The sequence below is a fragment of the Dipodomys merriami genome, unplaced genomic scaffold (genome assembly GCF_024711535.1).
Source record: "Dipodomys merriami isolate MVZ:Mamm:240054 unplaced genomic scaffold, mDipMer1.0.p SCAF_142, whole genome shotgun sequence".
Lineage (NCBI taxonomy): Eukaryota > Metazoa > Chordata > Mammalia > Rodentia > Heteromyidae > Dipodomys > Dipodomys merriami.
This window is the reverse complement of record NW_027202738.1, coordinates 3,249,798-3,268,209: the sequence shown is the minus strand read 5'-3', so window position 1 is coordinate 3,268,209 and position 18,412 is coordinate 3,249,798. Positions and strand designations below refer to the sequence as shown.

Genomic DNA, 18,412 nt, shown 5'->3' with positions numbered 1-18,412 from the left:
TTCAAAGCCAGCCCGGGCTGAAAAATCCCTAAGACTCCATCTCCCAACTAACCTGCAAAGAGCCAGGCTGGAAGCATGGCTCAAGACTCTTATCTCGAACCAGCAAGCACTGCAAGTGGTTCAGTGCTAGCCTTGAGCAGAAGTGCTCAGGGATAGTACCTAGGTCTTGAGTTCAAACCTTGAATACCAACTGGGACAAGCCATCCCAGCAACGAGCACCTAGACTCAGCCAGTCTGGGGAACAAGGGAACATGGAGAGGAGTAAGAGGAGATGATGTCACATCAGCCACTTTGTGCCTGCCCTTTCAAAATTAACCAGAGCCGGGAGGTCAACAGAAGAAGCCTGCCCATCTAATGTCCATACCTGTCTACCTTTTAACTAGACAGGAATTTACATTCTTGCCTTTGTTACCTGACTTCTCCTCTACCTTGTCACCAGATAGGGACACTTCTACCAACATTTTCAGCCCCAAGTCCTTCCTCTTGCCATTTATTTGCTCTCTAGTATTTTTTTTCAGCCCCTCAACGCCTCATGAGACTTTCTCCACACTTCATCTAAGGACTCACGCCTCCAAAGGACAGCTGCTGCTCACTGCCTTCTCTGGGAGGGGACCAAATTCCAGCCTTTTACCCCTATTGTCGATGCCCCTTGTCAGCAGGAAGTAGCCAGGAGTAGCCCTATTGTCAGCAGGAGTAGCCCTATTGTCAGCAGGAGTAGCCCTATTTCATGATTATTAAAAGGCTGGAATAGAAGGTCGCTCCTGGATGGTGAGCAGACTCCACCCCCCTCGCAGCAAAGTCTCCACTCAGTACCTGCGTTACCTAGGCAACTAGCACACCTGGATGGAAAAGGTCACATCTGAATCTGATGTGGCCACACCTTTCTCTGCCCATACCTTAGATAAGGCCTAGCCCAGGCCCAGACTAGACGCCCTCTTTCTCAGGCCTTTCCCAGCCGCATGGAGGGCCAACATGGCCTGGTGCCAGCCAGAATGATGAATAAACCTACCCCTTACCTGAACACCATGTGCATGGTGTGATTCTTACTCGGCCACCTCTTTTTAAAAACCTAACACTTAGGGGTTCAGGTCCTTCTCTGCTCTCAGAAGGCAGGAAGGAAGCTTCCATGGGGACGTGGCGGCTGACGCGGGGCTGGGCATGCCCTGGAAGCTGAGAGGAGCTCACGCAGACTTCAGCCCTGGCTCCACAGGCTCTTCCCGGGGCTAAGTGAAGACTCAAAGCTTCTGGAATGATTCTTCAGCATCACATGTCCTGCAACCCAGGCCTAGGCACTGGCCCATGCCTCACGCTAAGGGAGCGTCAGCATGAGCTAGTTCACACCAGAGCCGCACCCCGCACCGTCTTCTCACAGTAGTACCAAGGAGCCACAGCTGCCCTGACATAGCCAACTTCTCATGTGTGTCGTCTGTGTCTCCACGCCGCCCCCACCCCCACCCCCTGCCCAGTGTAAGACAGGAAGATCCTCTCCTCTCCTGGCCTAGAGACAAGTCCTGTGCAGCTCAGAGACGGCTCAGCCCTCGGGAGCTTGACAGGGAAGGAGGCGGGCCTGCGAGTTACCGATTTCCCGTGGATTGGGCCAGGCCACCGGCTGGTGTGAAGACAGCGTGGAGAAGAGGGTGTCACTGAATTCTGACATGAGCATGTCTGTGTCCAGAAGCGGATCCTCCTCCATGGGGACCGGGGTCTTCCAGCCATCCCCGCGTTTGTGCCAGTACAGCACGTCATCATCCTGCCACCCAGAGGAGCGAGTGTCAAAGAGCAGCACCAGGACCGGGGGTGGAGACTCGGATGGAAGCGTGCGCGCACACGTGCACACGCGCGCACACACACACACACACACACGCACGCACGCATGCACATGCACACATGACGCGTCCCTGCCAGGAGGGAGCTGGTGCCAACTACTCTGTCTCTGGAGTCGTGTCCGCCCCTCCGTGGCCTGTCATGGCAGGGCCCCCGGCTCCCTCACCTGGGCCAGGCTGGAGAGGTCCTCATCCTTGTGCTGCTGTAGCTGTGGGCGAGGAAGCAGGCCGAGGCGGTCACAAAGGGCTCTGGGAAGCGAGGGCCTGGCCTCGCTCGCCTCCCTGCACACGCGTGGACTCCCTGGAAGAACCCAGGCCCAACATAGCCAGGAAGCAGGCGGGGAGATGGACCCGGGACGTGGGGGCAGAGGACATTCTCATCCAGGGTCGAGGTAAAAAAGAGGCCTGTTCACAGATGGGAAGACTGAACCCGGTCCCAGCTTTTCCTCACAATGCCCCAGGCCACGTGGGACAGCTGTGGGCGGGGCCTTGGCCTGTGTCTAAATGTGGTCTCTACTTCCTCTCTAGGGATCACCAGTCATACCCTTTCTTTTTCCTTTTTCTTTTTGCTGGTCCTGGGGCTTGAACTCAGGGCCTGGGCGCTGTCCCTGAGCTTCTTTTGCTCAAGGCTAGCGCTCTTCCACATGAGCCACAGCGCCACTTCCAGCTTTCATACCCTTTTCTTGAAGTAGGTTCTCCACTTGTGGTACTCCAAGATCACGATCTCAATGCGGCTTTTCCAGTACTTGCCCTCGGTGGTGATGGCCTGGAAGTGGGAATGGACAGGTGTCTTGGATGACCAGCCAAACTCCACCCGCGAACACAGAACCGCAGGATACTCCAAGCGGACGACCGAGCTGCTCAGGATACCCCCTCTCCCCCACCCAACTCCCTTCTCTTCTGGGTTCTAATCAGCCCTCTTGTGTTTTCAAGACTCAGCACATTCAAGGGAGGCTCTGTACCCCAGGTCCTGAGGCTCTACACCGGGGCCCAGGGTCAGTCAGAGGAAGCACAGGCAGGGGAGGAGGGAGGGAGCTGCTGCTCCCTGTGTGAGGAACGCCAAGGAAACAGGCAGCCCACAAGTGCTCCCCCCGAGGGAGCCTCTGTCATGTCTGAATGAAAATGAACAGGAAGCCGGCGCCGGGGCTCCCGCCTGCCATCCTAGCTACTCAGGAGGATGAGATCTGAGGATCGCGGTTCAAAGCCAGCGCGGGGAAGGAAAGTCCATGAGACTCTTTTTTTTTTTTTTTTTTTTGGGTCCGGTTGTGGGGCCTGAACTCTGGGCCTGGGCGCTGTCCCAGCTCAAGGCTAGCGCTCTACCACTTGAGCCACAGCCCCACTTCCGGCTTTTTTCTTTTTGCTTATATGGTGGTGAGGAATCGAACCCAGGGCCTCAGGCATGCAAGGCAAGCGCTCTACCACTGAGCCACCTTCCCAGCCCCTCCATGAGACTCTTATCTCCAATAAACCACTAGAAAACCAGAAGTGGCGCTGTGGCTCAAGAACACTCGCCTTGAGCTGAAGAGCTGAGGGACAGCGCCCCGGCCCAGAGTTCAGGCCCCACGACTGGACCCAAAAAAAAAAAAAAAAAAAGAATAAACAGAGAAAACAAAACAAAACAGGGCTGCAAGATTACCACCAGACTGAATAATATTCGCAATTCCAGAAAACATCACACTTCCAGAACTCTTTTTATTACGTTAAGTTTGTTTTTGGGCTGGGAATGTGGCTTAGTGCTTGCCTAGCATGCATGAAGTCCTGGGTTCAATTCCTCAATACCACATAAACAGAAGAGGCCAAAAATGGCACTGTGGTTCAAGTGGTAAGGCTCAGGGACAGTGTCCAGGCCCTGAGTTCAAACCCCAGGACTGCTTGCTTGTTTTCATCCTAACAGTAAGACATGCTTAGGTAAAACTAAAACAAGGCAGAACTCAGGCTAAGCTAACCTGGGCTTTTAAAGCAAGAGCCTAACTCAACAATAACCAGCACAATGGCCAGGCACTGGTGGCTCATGCCTGTCATCCTAGCTACTCAGGAGGTTGAGTCTGAGGATCACGGTTCAAAGCCAGCCTGGGCAAGAAAGTCTGTGAGACTTTTTTTTTGTCAGTCCTGGGCCTACTGAGCGCTGTCCCTGAGCTTCTTTTGCTCAAGTCTGGTGTCCGACCACTTGAGCCACAGCGCCACTTCCAGCTTTTTCTGCGTATATGGTACTGAGGCATCGAACCCAGGGCTTCATGCATGCTAGGCCAGCACTCTACCATTGAGCCACCTTCCCAGCCCTCTGTGAGACTCTTATCTCCAATGAACCACCAGAAAAACAGAAGTGGCGCTGTGGCTCAAGTGGTCGACAAAACACACACACACACACACACACACACACACAAAGGGTGGAGTGTCTGTCTCATATAGCAGAACACCTGTCTAGCAAGCACAAGGCCCTGCAAAATAGACCACCAAAATAAACAGAGTAAGTGGTGAAGTTATTGTACAACTGGCTTTTGAAAACATTACTCTTTCAGGAATGGGATATGACTCAGTGATAGAACACTTGCCTAGCCTGTGTGAGAGGCTCCAGCTCTATCCCTAAACCAGAAAGAAAGAAAGAAAGAAAGAAAGAAAGAAAGAAAGAAAGAAAGAAAGAAAGAAAGAAAGAAAGAAAGAAAGAAAGAAAGAAAGAAAGAAAGAAAGAAAGAGAGAGAAAGAGAGAGAGAGAGAAAGAGAGAGAGAGGAAGGAAGGAAGGAAGGAAGGAGGGAAAGAGAAAGAGAAAAAGGAGGGCAGGAGAGGGAGAGAGAAAGGGGGAGGGAGAGAAGGAGAGAGAGAGGAGAAAGAGAAAGAGGGAAAGAAAGAAGGAAGAAAGAAAGGAAGAGTGAGAGAGAAAGAGAGGAAGGGAAGGGAAAGGAAGGGGAGAGAAAGGAAAGGAACAGAATTCTAGCTTCCTGGGAGGCTGAGATCAGTGGGATTGTGGTTCCAGGCCAGCCTGGGCAAAAAGCAAGATCCTATCGCAAAAATAACCAGAGCAAATAGGGCTGAAGATGCCATGAGGAAAGTACCTACCTAACATGCTCACAGCCCTGTGTCAAGTCCAAGCATCCCCAAACAAATAAGATATATGCATGCATACATACAGAAAAGCAAACCAACAGATAAGAATGTTCTCTTTCCTCAACCTCTTTTCATCCCCTTGCTACGGTCTTACTGCTTAGTGAGGAGTCAGCCATCCAGAAGAAATACGGATTTTAAAGGAAGTCGGGGGCAAGTCCCCAGCGGGACAGCCTGCAGAGGGGGGCCTCTGCACGATGGAGGGGCGGAAGTCAAGGTCAATCCAACTTTCCCAGCATGCCTCCATCACCTCCCAGGTACCTCTGGCCGGCGGTGCTCGTCCACGTCGACGGAACTGTCTAGCGGGGTGACAAAGTGGCACACCGGATTCTTGCGCTTCTCCAAATCTGGGCAGAGGGACGTGAGACATCACTGCACCAAACCCCCGGAGGAGCCCCGCCCGTCCACCCATGTGCTTCCCCTCATGCAGCACCTTCGGGAGAGTTTTTCCCTTCTACTTCCCCGGGAGAGCTGGAGGCTTCTGAGAAATAAAGTTTCTGACAATGATGTGTGAGCAAGAGTCTGCTCTTCAAGAGGCGCCATCGGGCCCAGCCAGCTCAGCTCCCGAACAAGCCTGGGTCCCCCACTGGGGACAGGAGGATATGCATCTTCCCAGATCTACGCTCTGACTTCCCGTGTCGCCTCTCCCCTGCGCCTCTCCAGCTCCCCTGAGAGTAGACTCCTCGGGACCCAGCCTGCTCCTGAGCACCCTCCACCATGAGGTCGCTCGTTACACCGGTCTCCCTTGACCAGCTAGCTGTGCCTGATGACTCTGCGCACCCCTGGGGCTTGGCTTGGTTTTCTCAACTCCACAGACTACCTGAGAGACTTCTACCGAAAAGGCAAGGTGCCAAGAGCACCCTGGGGGCTCAGGCCCGGGTGAGCTCCCACCCCATGGCAGCAGAGGTCCTGCAGCCACGCTGACTCCCAGGGTGGCGATGCACGTACACTGCATGTACCACGCCCGCCAGATGGCGTTGTTGAGCCGAATCTTGTCTCTCCATTGAAGCTTCAGACCCTTGAAATTCTTCCACTTTGGAGACACCAACTTCCCACTGAAGACAAAACACATGGAGGAGACTCAGTCATTTCTTGGAAAATGAAATACAATGTAAAGGTTTGGCTAGAGCTAGGTGCTGTGGCTCACACCTGTAATCCTAGCTACTGAGGAGGCTGAGATCTGAGGCTCACGGTTCAAAGCCAGCCCAGGCAGGAAAAAATCTGTGAGACTCTTTGTCTCCAATAAACGACTAGAAAACTGAAAGTGGTGCTGTGGCTCAAGTGGTAGAGCACTTGCCTTGAGCTGAAGAACACAGGGACAGCGCCCAAGCCCAGAGTTCAAGCCCCATGACAGACAGACAGACAGACAGACAGACAGACAGACAGACACACACACACACACACACACACACACACACACACACACACACACACACACACACACAATTGGGTAATGGTTAAGATGATGGTTGTGGTGATTCTGGAGAATTACAGGTGTGGTAGAAATAAGTTTTCACTGTTTGCCATTTTGGAGTGTTTAACATAGGAATTTATGATGTTTCAAAATAAACAAGGAAAAACTCCAAGTACAGTCCAAGACCTTACAGGTTTTCAAGTTAATTGGGGAAGGTAATTAGCCCCACAAACAGATACAAACTTGTGAGTGAGTCAATCCTCTGTGCAGACCCAGCAGGGCAGGTGAGGGTAATTAAGCGCTGCCGTTAATGAGTGAGAGGAGAGATAATGTTCAGCATCTACTCTCCTCTAGGATTTCAATTCTTTTTCTTCAAACAGCTGTTTCTGTGGGCTTGTCCTGGGCCTGGGCCTGGTCCCACAGCTGCAACAGCCAAAACTAGCAGGCCGCAGCAGGACAAGGGTTCACGGAGAACTGGGGCAGGAGCAGCCACCGCAGCACAGGGCGGGAGGAGAGCCACGTGTGCGCAGGACTCGCCACCTGCCAAGTAGAGGAGCCAGCGGCTGAGGCGGCCAGGGAGGCTTCTGCAGGTCCGGCCTCGCTCCTGTGCTTCAAGCTGCTCCTCCTCCGGTGCGGGCCTGGAGTCATTTTTATTTTGACCTCCACGGGAAGTGCCGTAAAGCAGCAGCAGCGCAGGAGGCGCCGCGCCCCAGTCCCAGGCCTCACCTATCTCAGGTGAGTGAGGGCAAGAGGAGGAGGGCACCGGAAGTGGCGCTGTGGCTCAAAGTGGTAGGGCACTGGCTTTGAGCAAAGAAGCTCGGGACAGCACCCAGGCCCTGAGTTCAAGCCCCATAACTGGCAAAAAAGAAAAGAAAGCCAAGGGAGAGCAGAAGGCCTTAAGCTCAAAATTTGGTCATATTTTTAAAAAAAAGAAAGAAAGAAAGGAAAGAAACATAATTAGAATAACATGGAATGAGATCAGAGAAAATAAAGAAAACTGAAGCTGTTTGCTTTTCTGTATCTGTGTAACATCATCATCATTATCATCATCATCATCATCATCATCATCATCATCATTATTATTATGCCGGTCGTGAGGCCTGAACTCTGGGTCTGGGCGCTGTCCCTCAACTCTTCAGCTCAAGGCTAGCGCTCTACCACTTGAGCCACAGCGCCACTTCCGGCTTTTTCTGCTTATATGGTGCTGAGGAATTGAACCCAGGGCCTCATGCATGCAAGGCAAGCACTCTACCACTGAGCCACCTTCCCAGCCCCTGTGTAACATTTTAAAAGAAACTCTTAGAAAGTGAAGTCAGCAAAGCAAAAGCAGATCCTCCAGTGAAGCTGTCCATTTTATGGTACTCAATACAGCCCTGCCCCGCTGATAAGGCCCCAGACACAGGAGAGCTTTCCCAGCACTCAGTACTGTGAATGTACAACTTCACCAAAGAATACTTTCCCTAGCACCTTCTCCTGTGTGCAGAGGCAGCTCAAAACCCAGATAAGACTTTGCATAAAGAATGAAAAGCCTCCCTGCGATCGATCCAAGGGCAGGAATGTATAGACGGAGAGAGGAAGGGGAATCTACAGACAGTTCCCAGCCAGAGCTGACGCGGAGGGGAGGCCTGGGGAAACCAGCTGCCCGAGCTGTCACAGAAATAGTCCTACTTGCCAATGTTCCTGCGTTCCTATGAAGCCAGGCAAGAAACGACGGTGTCAGTATCGCCATCATTAGTCATTCTGGAGGCCCTGCCAACTGCATAACCTACTTAAAAGCCAGGGAACCTGAAGCTGGCTGATGCGTCTCAAAGGATAAGGTAACACTCTTCAGCTCGCCAAGACCTAGAAATAGCCTTCCATGGCTTTTCCCTTTTTGGATGCGCAGGAATTCAGCTCTCCTGGTCCAGATTCCTTTCCAGTCCCACGACCCAGAAGTGCACCTTCACAGAGGGACTCTAAAGGACACAAATGAGAGGCACCCACAGTGTGCGCCTGTGGCGGGGTTACACCAGCGCCACTAAGGAGAGCGGAAGAAGGACCTGGGCTCGCTCCGCACCACACAGCCAGGAAGGTGATGCACCGCAGCAGACAGACCACGCCTTGTATGGACTTCCGCACTCCAAATTCTAAAATAAAACTTGTCCTCCCTTGGGCCGGGAAGGTGGCTCAGTGGTAGAGCGCTCGCCTAGCATGCAGGAAGCCCTGGGTTCCATTCCTCGGCACCACATACACAGAAAAAGCCAGAAGTGGCGCGCTGTGGCTCAAAGTGGGAGAGTGCTAGCCTTGAGCAAAAGCAGCTCAGGGACAGCGCCCAGGCCCTGAGTTCAAGCCCCAGGACTGGGGGAAAAAAAATTTGTCCTCCCTTCTCCATAGATGACTTCCTGAGTGTGCTCCTGAATACCAGCTTCCATTCTCTACTTCATTTTCCTTTTTATCAAACTTAAAAACAACAGTGAAAGATAAGGTGAAGTTTCAGTTTATTGTCATATTTTAACTTTGGTATATTGGTACTTTTAATCTGAGCTCTACCACTTGAGCCACAGCTCCACTTTTGGTTTTGGGGGGTTAATTGGAGATAAGAGTCTCAGACTTTCCTGCTCAGGCTGGTTTGAACCTCAGATCACCATCCCAGCCTCCTGAGTAGCTGGGATTACAGGTGTGAGCCACCAGCACTAGTGCTTTTCATCTTAACAGTTAATGCGAATACATGAAGAGTGTTTTTTATACATGCATTAGGGGACAAGCACATGTCAAAAACCACAAGTGGCGCTGTGGCTCAAGTGGTAGAGCATTAGTCTTGAGCACAAAGAGGCTCAGGGACAGTGCCCAAACACTGAGTTCAAGCTCCACAACCAACAACAACCACAACAAAATTAAGATCAAGATAGGCACCAGTGGCTCCTGGTAGCTCATGCCTATAATATAATCCTAGCTACTCAGGAGGCTAAGATCTGAGGACTGTGATTCAAAGCCAGCCCAGGCAGAAAAGTTCATGAGACTCTTATCTCCAATTAACCATCAAAAAGTCATAAATGGAGCTGTGGTTCAAGTGGTAGAGTGCTATCCTTGAGCACAAAAGCTCAGGGACAGCACCCAGGCTCTGAGTTCAAGTCTCAGGACTGGTACAAAAAACAAAATTCATGTCAAGGTAATTAAAGACCAGCCTCAGGCTGGGAAGGTAGCTCAGTGGTAGAGTCCTTGCCTTGCATGCATGAGGCCCTAGGTTCAATTCCTCAGCACCACATAAGCAGAAAAAGCCGGGAATGGCGCTGTGGCTCAAGTGGTAGAGCACTAGCCTTGAGCTAAGGAGCTGAGGGACAGCGCCCAGGCCCTGAGTTCAAGCCCCAGGACTGGCACAAAAGTCAAAGTCAACCATTTAACAGATTTCTTGACCGCGTGAGTTTCAGCATCTCACGGAGTTGAAGGACCTGTTGGGCTCTCTGGGCAAGAGGAAGGAGTAGAGCTGGCTCCTCAGAATTACTGAACTGTGGCCACAGGCGAAAAGGGAAGAGCGTCACAGTGCTCCGGGCTGCAGCCCTGCAGCTGGGGAAAACAGCTGGCCTTTCTGAATTTCATTTTCTTTCTTGTCAGTTGTGGAGCTTGAACTCAGGGCCTAGGCGCTGTCCCTGAGCTTTTTGCTCTCAAGACTAGCATGTACCACTTTGAGCCACAGTGTCACTTCCAGTTTTCTGGTGGTTAGTTGGAGATAAGAGTCTCATGGACTTTCCTGCCTGGGCTGGCTTCCAACTGCGATCTTCAGCTCTCAGGCTCCTGAGTAGCTGGGATTACAGGCGGGTGCCATTGGTACCCAGCTTGAACTTCATTTTCTTTGGGAAAAAGAAACTGATTTTCACAGAACTATGAGAAGACAAAATGAAGTTGGTGGTTAGAGAAGACTTGCTTTCTGTCCTGAAGACAGGGGTGTCTCAAGGAATGGATTTGCCCAGAAAATGTTTTCCATAATGTCCTGAACTGTTAGTGCACAGCCACAGCCCGCAGAGCGGGACCACCCGAGAGCGTGGTCCTTCTGTGGGCACTCACTCTCCACCACAGAAGGACGGCCGTGTGGCGGGAGCCTTGCCCCACTCTGTCGAAGGCCCTGAAGGTGGGGGGTTCTCAGTGCCTGCGCCCCAGCACCTGCCCTGGCTCCCCTGGCTAGAAATCCTGCTGCAAGCTGGACTCCTTCAGCCTCACTCCGTGACCGGCAGCCCAGCACTAGGTCCACGCCGGGTGGGGGGAGGGAGGAGGCCGGGACGCTGCTCACTGGTGGGCGTGCAAGACCACTCGTGAGGCTGCAGACCGCTCCCTGGACTTAATGAAGAGATGAGTCCTCTTTAAGGCGGAGAGTCAGCTCTGAGGCAGCTGCAAGAGTTATGAAGGAGAAAAAAAAAAAGCCTGCAAGTCCATCCTGCTGTTCCCGCCGCCATAGGAAGCAAGTCTCCATAGCCAGGAAAGATCCCAATTCCAAGCCCAGACCTCAGCCTCGCAGCGGCTGGGAGGGACAGAACACCACTGAGTGAGCAAATGGGCCTCAGGGTGTCAGCAGAGTCTCCCAGCCTGGGCAGGAGCTCCCTCCCTCCCTCCCTCCTTCCTTTCAGTCCCTATTACTGCCATAGCTGGGTCCTTCTCTTTGAAGACAGAGGAGTTATGGTAACACTCCTGACTGCAGGGAGCCAAGAGGAAAAGACTACACCTGGCCGTGGGGTCCCCAGGCCGTGAGACCAAGTAGCAAGCCAAGGTCTTGGATAAAGAGAGCACTATGGGAAATCGGCTCATCCACACCTCACATTTAGGCAAAGGGTAGGAAATTTTCTGAATCCATAATCCAAAAAGGTGATGGAGGCCGGAGGACGAGTTCACCTGTTACATTAGTATTGGAAGTGAAGCAGCGTTCAAAAGTGCAGAGTGTGAGAGGAAGAGGGTAATTCCTACAAAGGAGCTGTTGGCACTCTGTGGCGGTGGCTCAGGCCTCTGTAATCCTAACTAGTCAGGAGGCTGAGATCTGAGGATCTTAGTTCAAAGCTAGCCTGGGCAGGCAAGTCCATGAAATGCTTATCTCCAACAAACTACAAAAAAAAAAAAAAAAAAAAAGCTGACGGAGTGGAGGTGTTGGTCAAGTAGTTGAGTGCTAGCTTTGAGCAAAAATGCTCAGGGACGGTAAAGTGCTCAGACCCCAAGTTCAAGCCCCAGCACCCCCCCCCAAAAAAAAGCTTTAGAGAGATACCTCTTTTGTGTATTATTGATGGTTTGACTACATAAGATGAAAAAGCTCAATCAAACAAAAGTCAATCAACAGAGTTAAAAGCTAAGTGTCAACCCGAAGTAGAGACGGTGAAGAGCAGTTATATCTTGAAGAACAAGTGTCATTGCTGAGAAATGTCTTTTTGCTATGAGATCTGCTAGGCATTACCTAAATCAAAGGACCATGCTTAGCCTCACTGCGGTGGCTCGACCTGACATCATGTGCCTTTGATGTAAGCACCACCAGAAATGCTTAGCCTAAATCCAATTAGGTCTTTTAGGCCCCAGTGTGGTTTATAGGAAGTACGAAGTTCAAGTACCTCACTACAGCTGGACAGCTATAAATTCAAATGCACAGAATTGCAAGTTTCTGAAAATAGTCTTAACCTTGTGACCACAAACAGGTGAGCCACCTGCCCCCCAGGGGAATACCTGTGTCCTCCCTGCAGCTGGGAATCCCACAGCAGCTGGATCTCAGGCGGGGAGCTGCGCTGAGGGCTGGTGAGATACCGTACTGACCAGAGTCAGCATCAGAAACCAGGCTTGCAGGCTCCACTCCTTACCTTAAGGGAGCTCAGCCAGAGGAATGCCTGCTCTTGCTGATTACTCCTGAAGCCTGAAACACTGCACACAGGAAAGACAAGAACAGGCACCAGGCCAACACGGTTGGGTGGGAGGGCAGTGGTGATAGCAGAGACAGCCAGGCCAAAGCAGGTGGCCCATGCATGGGGCGGGCAGTGCCAAGTGAGGCCAAGGCCGCGGGTGAGCGGCATGATTCCTGGAAACAAGATGTGGTGGGGCGTTACCGAGAGGCAACGCTGGCTGCGGCCCAGCCAGGTTCAGGAGAAGCCTGGGAGCCCACAGGAGGAGAGGCGCAGGCGCGGCTGCAGTGCGCCAGGCGGGCACAGGGGAGGCGCCTGTCCCCGCTGGGGCCGGAGGGCCTCCACCACTGCCTGCACACACAGGGGCAGAATGGAGGAAAAGAAACCAGTTTCTGGATACCAGAGCAATTCAAACCAGACCAACTGGCACTCTATGCAAAACAATGGTGGCTTTGTCAGGAGATTGCAACAGCCCAACAAGAGCCAGCTGAAAACCTGTCTTCCCCTCCTCATTCTGACCCCTAGTCCTGTGACTGGAACATCATGCTGAAAACATGAAAAAGCAATCATGCACATATAGTAGCATCTGCTCACCCACGTGACACAGGAGAGGGCCAGCCGGTTCACACACAGCACCCAGGGCCCGCATATGTAGTGTAATCTGCTACCCCAGGACCCGACTCTGGAGCGCATGTACGTCTCACTCACTGAGAACCCCCAGTGATCCAGCCACGCAAGGACAAAGGATGAAAGATCAAGGTTTTCTACAGTGCTGCCACACTAAGTTCCAGAAACAGGAGAAAAATTGGGGTGACTTCCGTATCTCTACAGGGTCCCAGGAGCTGCTTCCCTAGAGTCTGATGGTTCAGGAAGCAGAACTGGAGGCTGGGGAAAGAGCAGCCCAGGGTTTCTACCTCACACCACATCCTGCCCCCGCTCACTTTCTCCCAAGAGTACCAGTACCAACTGGGACAGTCACCCCCGACCTCCACAACACACCCAAAGCTCACTGGAGCCAGCAACCAGCACAAAAAACAAAGATAAGCAAACAGACTTATCAGTGGGAAAAGCAGCTGGCTACACACAGTCCAGGACTGCTCCACTGTAATCAGCAGGTCTCTAGTAGCTCCCTGAGAAAGAAGGATCTGGAAGAATCAGTGCACAGCACAGGTAAACTCCACCTGCTCTTAGGTACTGGACACAGACAGCATCAAGGATGAGCCAGAACGCAGCTGACAGACAGCCGGCACCCTTGCTCTTGGGAGTAGGCTTCCAGATGAGCGTAGCCATCTGCAAAGGCTTCTGATGAGAGAAAAACGAATTCCAAAGAACGTCTGAAGATGCAGCTGACTGATACAGCGTTTGCTTAGCACGGATTAGGCCTTGGGTTCAGCCCGCAGCCTCACAGTTAAAATAACCATGTAATCAAAACAAAGTGTCACAGAGACAAATCCAACTGACAGGGAGCCAGGCTGAGTGAGTGCAGGAGGCCTGGGAGCCCAGCCTGCGCATCCCTTGATCAGGAGCAAGCGTGCAGCGGACAGACACTTGAGCCTGCATCTCCACACAGGGAGGCCAAACACAACGGAAGTCCTGGGGTCTTGGATTACCAGTGCAGGCAATGGGTCAGAACCCTTCTCAGGTAAGCAGGTTGGGGGGGGGGGTGCGGCGGCGGCTGCCAAGGTGGAGATGAGGCGTGTCTCAGGACTCCACGCATGTTTCCGCCTTCCCCAGATTCAGTAACTCGCTGGTGTGTGCATCCATGGCAGGCCACCGTCATGGATGACCTTATCACTGATCGTCCACCAGTCCTTCCTCTGCAACTGCACCCTTCACAAAGCTCTTGCTTTGCCTGGTTCTAGGGAAAGGGCCACGGGACAGCATTTACAACCGATGTCACTGTCACTGTCACCCCCTCCTCGGAGGCTGGTCAGCCAGCAGGGCCGGACAGGGTCATGAAGGCCCTGTTGGCAGCTACCGACCATCCACTGTCCACACTCCTCAGCCAGCTGCAGGGACAGATGTGAAAATACAAGGCTTCAAATTAGCAGCCGAGGGCAGGGACAAGGCCACTGTGCATCTGCTCCATTACTGTGGCCAAGTGCCACAAGGGAGGGCACCTAATGTGTCAGGAAAGAAATTACAAGTGTGGGGCCGGGAAGGTGGCTCAGTGGATGAGTGCTTGCCTTGCATGTATGAGGCCCTGGGTTCGATTCCTCAGTACCACATAAGCAGAAAAAGCCGGAAGTGGTGCTATGGCTTGAGTGGGAGAGCGCTAGCCTTGAGTTGAAGAGCTGAGGGACAGCGCCCAGGCCTGGAGTTCAGGCTCCATGACTGGCAAAAGAAAAAAAAAAAAAGAAGAAGAAGAAGAAATACAAAGTGTGGCCTTCTCTAAGAGCTTCAGTGTTCTCCGGGTGAGAACTCTTGTCAGGCAGGGGGCATTTCAGAGAAAGAGATCAACCTGAGATTCAGTAACAAGCACGAACAGAAAAACCTGAGGGGTTACCAAAAGTAATAATAATGCACCTACACACTATGAAACATCACTCAGCCACTGAGGCCATAGCAGATGAACATTTTGAGGCTTGCATTCACAATCTTTCAACAGGAAAAAATATACTCGCACCATGCCAAAAGAAATTTAAAAACAGGGTTAGGAAAGATAAACACTAGGGAAATGAACAGATTACTTCTGAATGTTGCAACTTTTTTTTTTCTTTTGGCTTTATATACGTTTTCTAATCTGGGGGGCTGGGATGTGGCTCCATGGCAAAGCACTTGCCTAGCAAGTGCAATGTCCTAGCCGGTACCCAAAAAAGAACAGACAGCTGGATCTGGAGGCATCCACCAATGCAGGAGGCTGAGATCTGAGGATTATGTTCAAAGCCAGCCTGGGCGGGAAGCTGGTGAGACTCTTTATTTCCAACTAACTACAAAAAAAGTGGAAAGTAAAGCTGCGGCTCAAGTGGTAGAGTGCTAGCCTTGAGCAACATAAGCTCCCCAGGACTGGCGCACATGCACGTGCACACAAACATACACACACAAAATTACGTGTTCTAATTTTTCTACATGAAAACAGAACTGTAGCTTAAGGGAAAAGTTTAATTATTTCCAAGTTAAATAAAAATTATAGACATAAAAAAATTATAGACATAGAGGAAAGTGAGCTGCACAGTAAGGCTCTAACCTCAGAAAACGGCCCTGCTTTCCATGCCAGCGGCCTCCTTACAGTTAGTGCCTCAGGTCAATAAAAATACTCGAAGCCGGGCGCCAGTGGCTCACGCCTGTAATCCTAGCTACACAGGAGGCTGAGATCTGAGGATCGAGGTTCAAAGCCAGCCCGGGCAGGAGAGACTGTGAGACTCCTATCTCCAATAAACCACCAGAAAACCGGAAGTGGCGCTGTAGCTCAAGTGGTAGAGCACTCCCCTTGAGCTGAAGAGCTGAAGGACAGCGCCTAGGCCCAGAGTTCAAGCCCCACGACCGACAAAAAAATTAAAATAAAAATACTCGATCCCAGTGCAGAAGTAATGGCACTTGTGAACCATAAAGTTAAAAGGAGAAAAAGAGCAAAAAGGAAAGAAAGAGAATTGGAAGGCCTAAGGAACAGCACGGTGCGTGTGTGGGTATACAGGGCACCAAATGGGTACACTCACCACTCCCTAGGCCATCACACACACACACACACACACACACACACACACACACACACAGACGTGTAAGGGAATAAGAGCATGCAGGTTAGAAACTTTAAACCAGAAGCCTACTCAGTAAAACTTAAAAGTTATAATTTTGTTTCAACTATCAAGTCAACTGTTTGAAATTCTGGGCAAGATTTGCCCCTTTTCTCCACCCCAGAACTACTCTATGAGAAGAGCCCTACTATAGCCAAATGTGGGTAAGTTGAGAGGTAACAATTCAAGAAGGAATGAAAGGCTACCATTAACCTAGAGTCCAAGAACTTCACAAAATGGATAGTGAAGCTGCCGCTGACACGTCAGAACTGCCTGGAATCATGGCTCTAGAATCCTGGCTCGGAGGCCCGCCTCTGTCTATCTCTGGAGTTTGGAATCACAAGATTACAGTCCTGTGACTTCAAACAGAACAGGAGCAAAAAGGTACACATGCCTAAAAAACCTGTCCTTGAAAGGGCGAAAATGCCCAAGAAGCACTGCACCCATAACCTGACTGATGAAACTGCAATCCCTTTGTGCAACTCCTCAAAGTAAATATAAAAAACCTTCCAGCAACAGCATACCACCTTTATCACTTAGGCCAGGCTCACTCTCAATTAAGACTAATAAATTCATCTCTCCCGGAACATTTCATACCCCAACTCTGACTTTAAAATACAACCCGAGAGGCTGGGAATGTGGCTTAGTGGTAGAGTGATTACTTAGCATGCATGAGGCCCTCCCTGGGTTCAACTTGGTTCCACATAGTCAATAAAATTAATTTTTAAAATTATATGTGGGACCAGGCGCTGGTGGCTCACGCCTATAATCCCAGTTACTCAGGAGGCTGAGATCTGAGGATCGAAGTTCAAAGGCAGCCCGAGCAGGAAAGTTGATGAGACCCTTATCTCCAATAAACCACCAGAAAACCAGAAGTGGCGCTGTAGCTCAAGTGGTAGAGTGCTAGCCTTGAGCTGAAGAGCTGAGGGACAGCGCCCAGGCCTAAAGTTCAAGACACATGACCAAAAAAAAAAGTGGGGTCAGGCACCGATGGCTCACACCTATAGTCCTAGCTACTCAGGAGGCTGAGATCTGAGAGTCACAGTTCAAAGCCAGCAAACTGGAAGTGGTGCTGTGGCTCAAGAAGCACTCACCTTGAGCTGAAGAGCTCAGGGACAGTGCCCAGGCCCCAGAATTCAAGCCCCATAACAGACCCCCCCCAAAAAAAAGGACAGATTTCTGGGTCAAGGAGCTCTAGCCTAGCGGTAGAATGTGTGTGTGGCATGTATGAGGCCCCAAGTTCAAACCCCAACAGAGCCCTTGCAAAAACTAGGCGTGGAAGAGCTAAAAATCAAGATTAGAGGGCTGGGAAGGTGACTCCGTGAGTGGTAGAGCGCTTGCCTTGCATGCCAGAGGCCCTGGGTTCAATTCCTCAGCAACACATAAGCAAAAAGAAAAAAGCCAGAAGTGGCGCTGTGGCTCAAGTGGTAGAGCGCTAGCCTTGAGCTGAAGAGCTGAGGGACAGCGCCCAGTTCCCAGAGTTCAGGCCCCACGACTGGACCCAAAAAAAAAAAAAAAGATTAGACAGGTCTGCACGCCCCTAGAAGCCAACTCGAGTCCTCCCCTTCCCAACCCCTTAGCTCACTACCCTGTCCTCATCTTCAGAACCAGGCCTTTTCCTGCTGTACCCTCCTGGTCTCTTCTGATTGACTTCTCTACTTAAAGACCCCTGGGATTACACTGCCCCCCCCTTCCTCCCCCCCACAGATAATCCAGATAATCTTCTGTTATAAAGCCTGCTCATCAGCAAAGTTAATTCCATCGGTGCCTGTAATTCCACACAGCCATGTAACATAACACAACACAGTCACAGGCTCCTTGTGCTGGGTCTTCTTTGAGGGGTAGGTTAACTTGTTTACCTTACCAGTCCAGGGATGCCACAAATGCCGGCCAATAAAGGCTTATCCTAGCCAGGCACCAGTGGCTCATGCCTATAATCCTAGCTATTCAGGAGGCTGAGATCTGAGGATCAAGGCCTGAAGCCAGCCCCGGCAGAAAAATGCATGGGACTCTTACCTCCGATAAACTACTCAGAAAAAGTGGTGCTGTGGTTCCAATGGTAGAACAACAGCCTTGAGCACAAAGATGCTCAGGAACAGCACCCTGAGTTCAAGCCCCACGCTGACTAAAAAAAACTTATCCTGTTGTTGTATTCCACAGTAACATCCCCTAGGGCAACTGTCTACAGCAGCTGTCTCTGTAGAGTTGAAGGAAGACAAGTTTACAGTAACATTGGCTTGCAGGTCCCAAAGTGAACCCCTCCCAAGACAACACTTCTCCATGACACACGGTATGTGGAGGACGTCAGGCTCCACGGGGACGTCACAGGGGAAGATGGTGACCGCACAAGGCTGGAGCACACAGAGGCAAGGCTGCAGAAGCCTGCGCATGCCTTCACTACAGGAAGGCTCCTATCATGAGGCCATGGGGGGCTCGGACTTCCTCATCCGTGGGGAAGAGGGCACAGGGAAGGCAGGGAGCAGCCTAGACACTCCCTC

At 51.4% G+C, this 18,412-nt stretch overlaps 1 protein-coding gene across 2 annotated transcripts in view; it reads right to left on the bottom strand.

The window, feature by feature from the left end:
- Positions 1-18,412, bottom strand: part of LOC138826421 (MLX-interacting protein-like) — a 36,996-nt gene that overhangs the window by 12,198 nt on the left and 6,386 nt on the right. For both annotated transcript variants that reach the window (XM_070021577.1, XM_070021578.1), the window contains exons 2-6: positions 5,872-5,978; positions 5,185-5,270; positions 2,500-2,589; positions 1,991-2,032; positions 1,579-1,750 (exon numbers count right to left, since the gene is read on the bottom strand). In XM_070021577.1, coding sequence (XP_069877678.1) covers positions 1,579-1,750; positions 1,991-2,032; positions 2,500-2,589; positions 5,185-5,270; positions 5,872-5,978 — 497 coding nt within the window. The remainder of the gene's footprint in view (positions 1-1,578; positions 1,751-1,990; positions 2,033-2,499; positions 2,590-5,184; positions 5,271-5,871; positions 5,979-18,412) is intronic.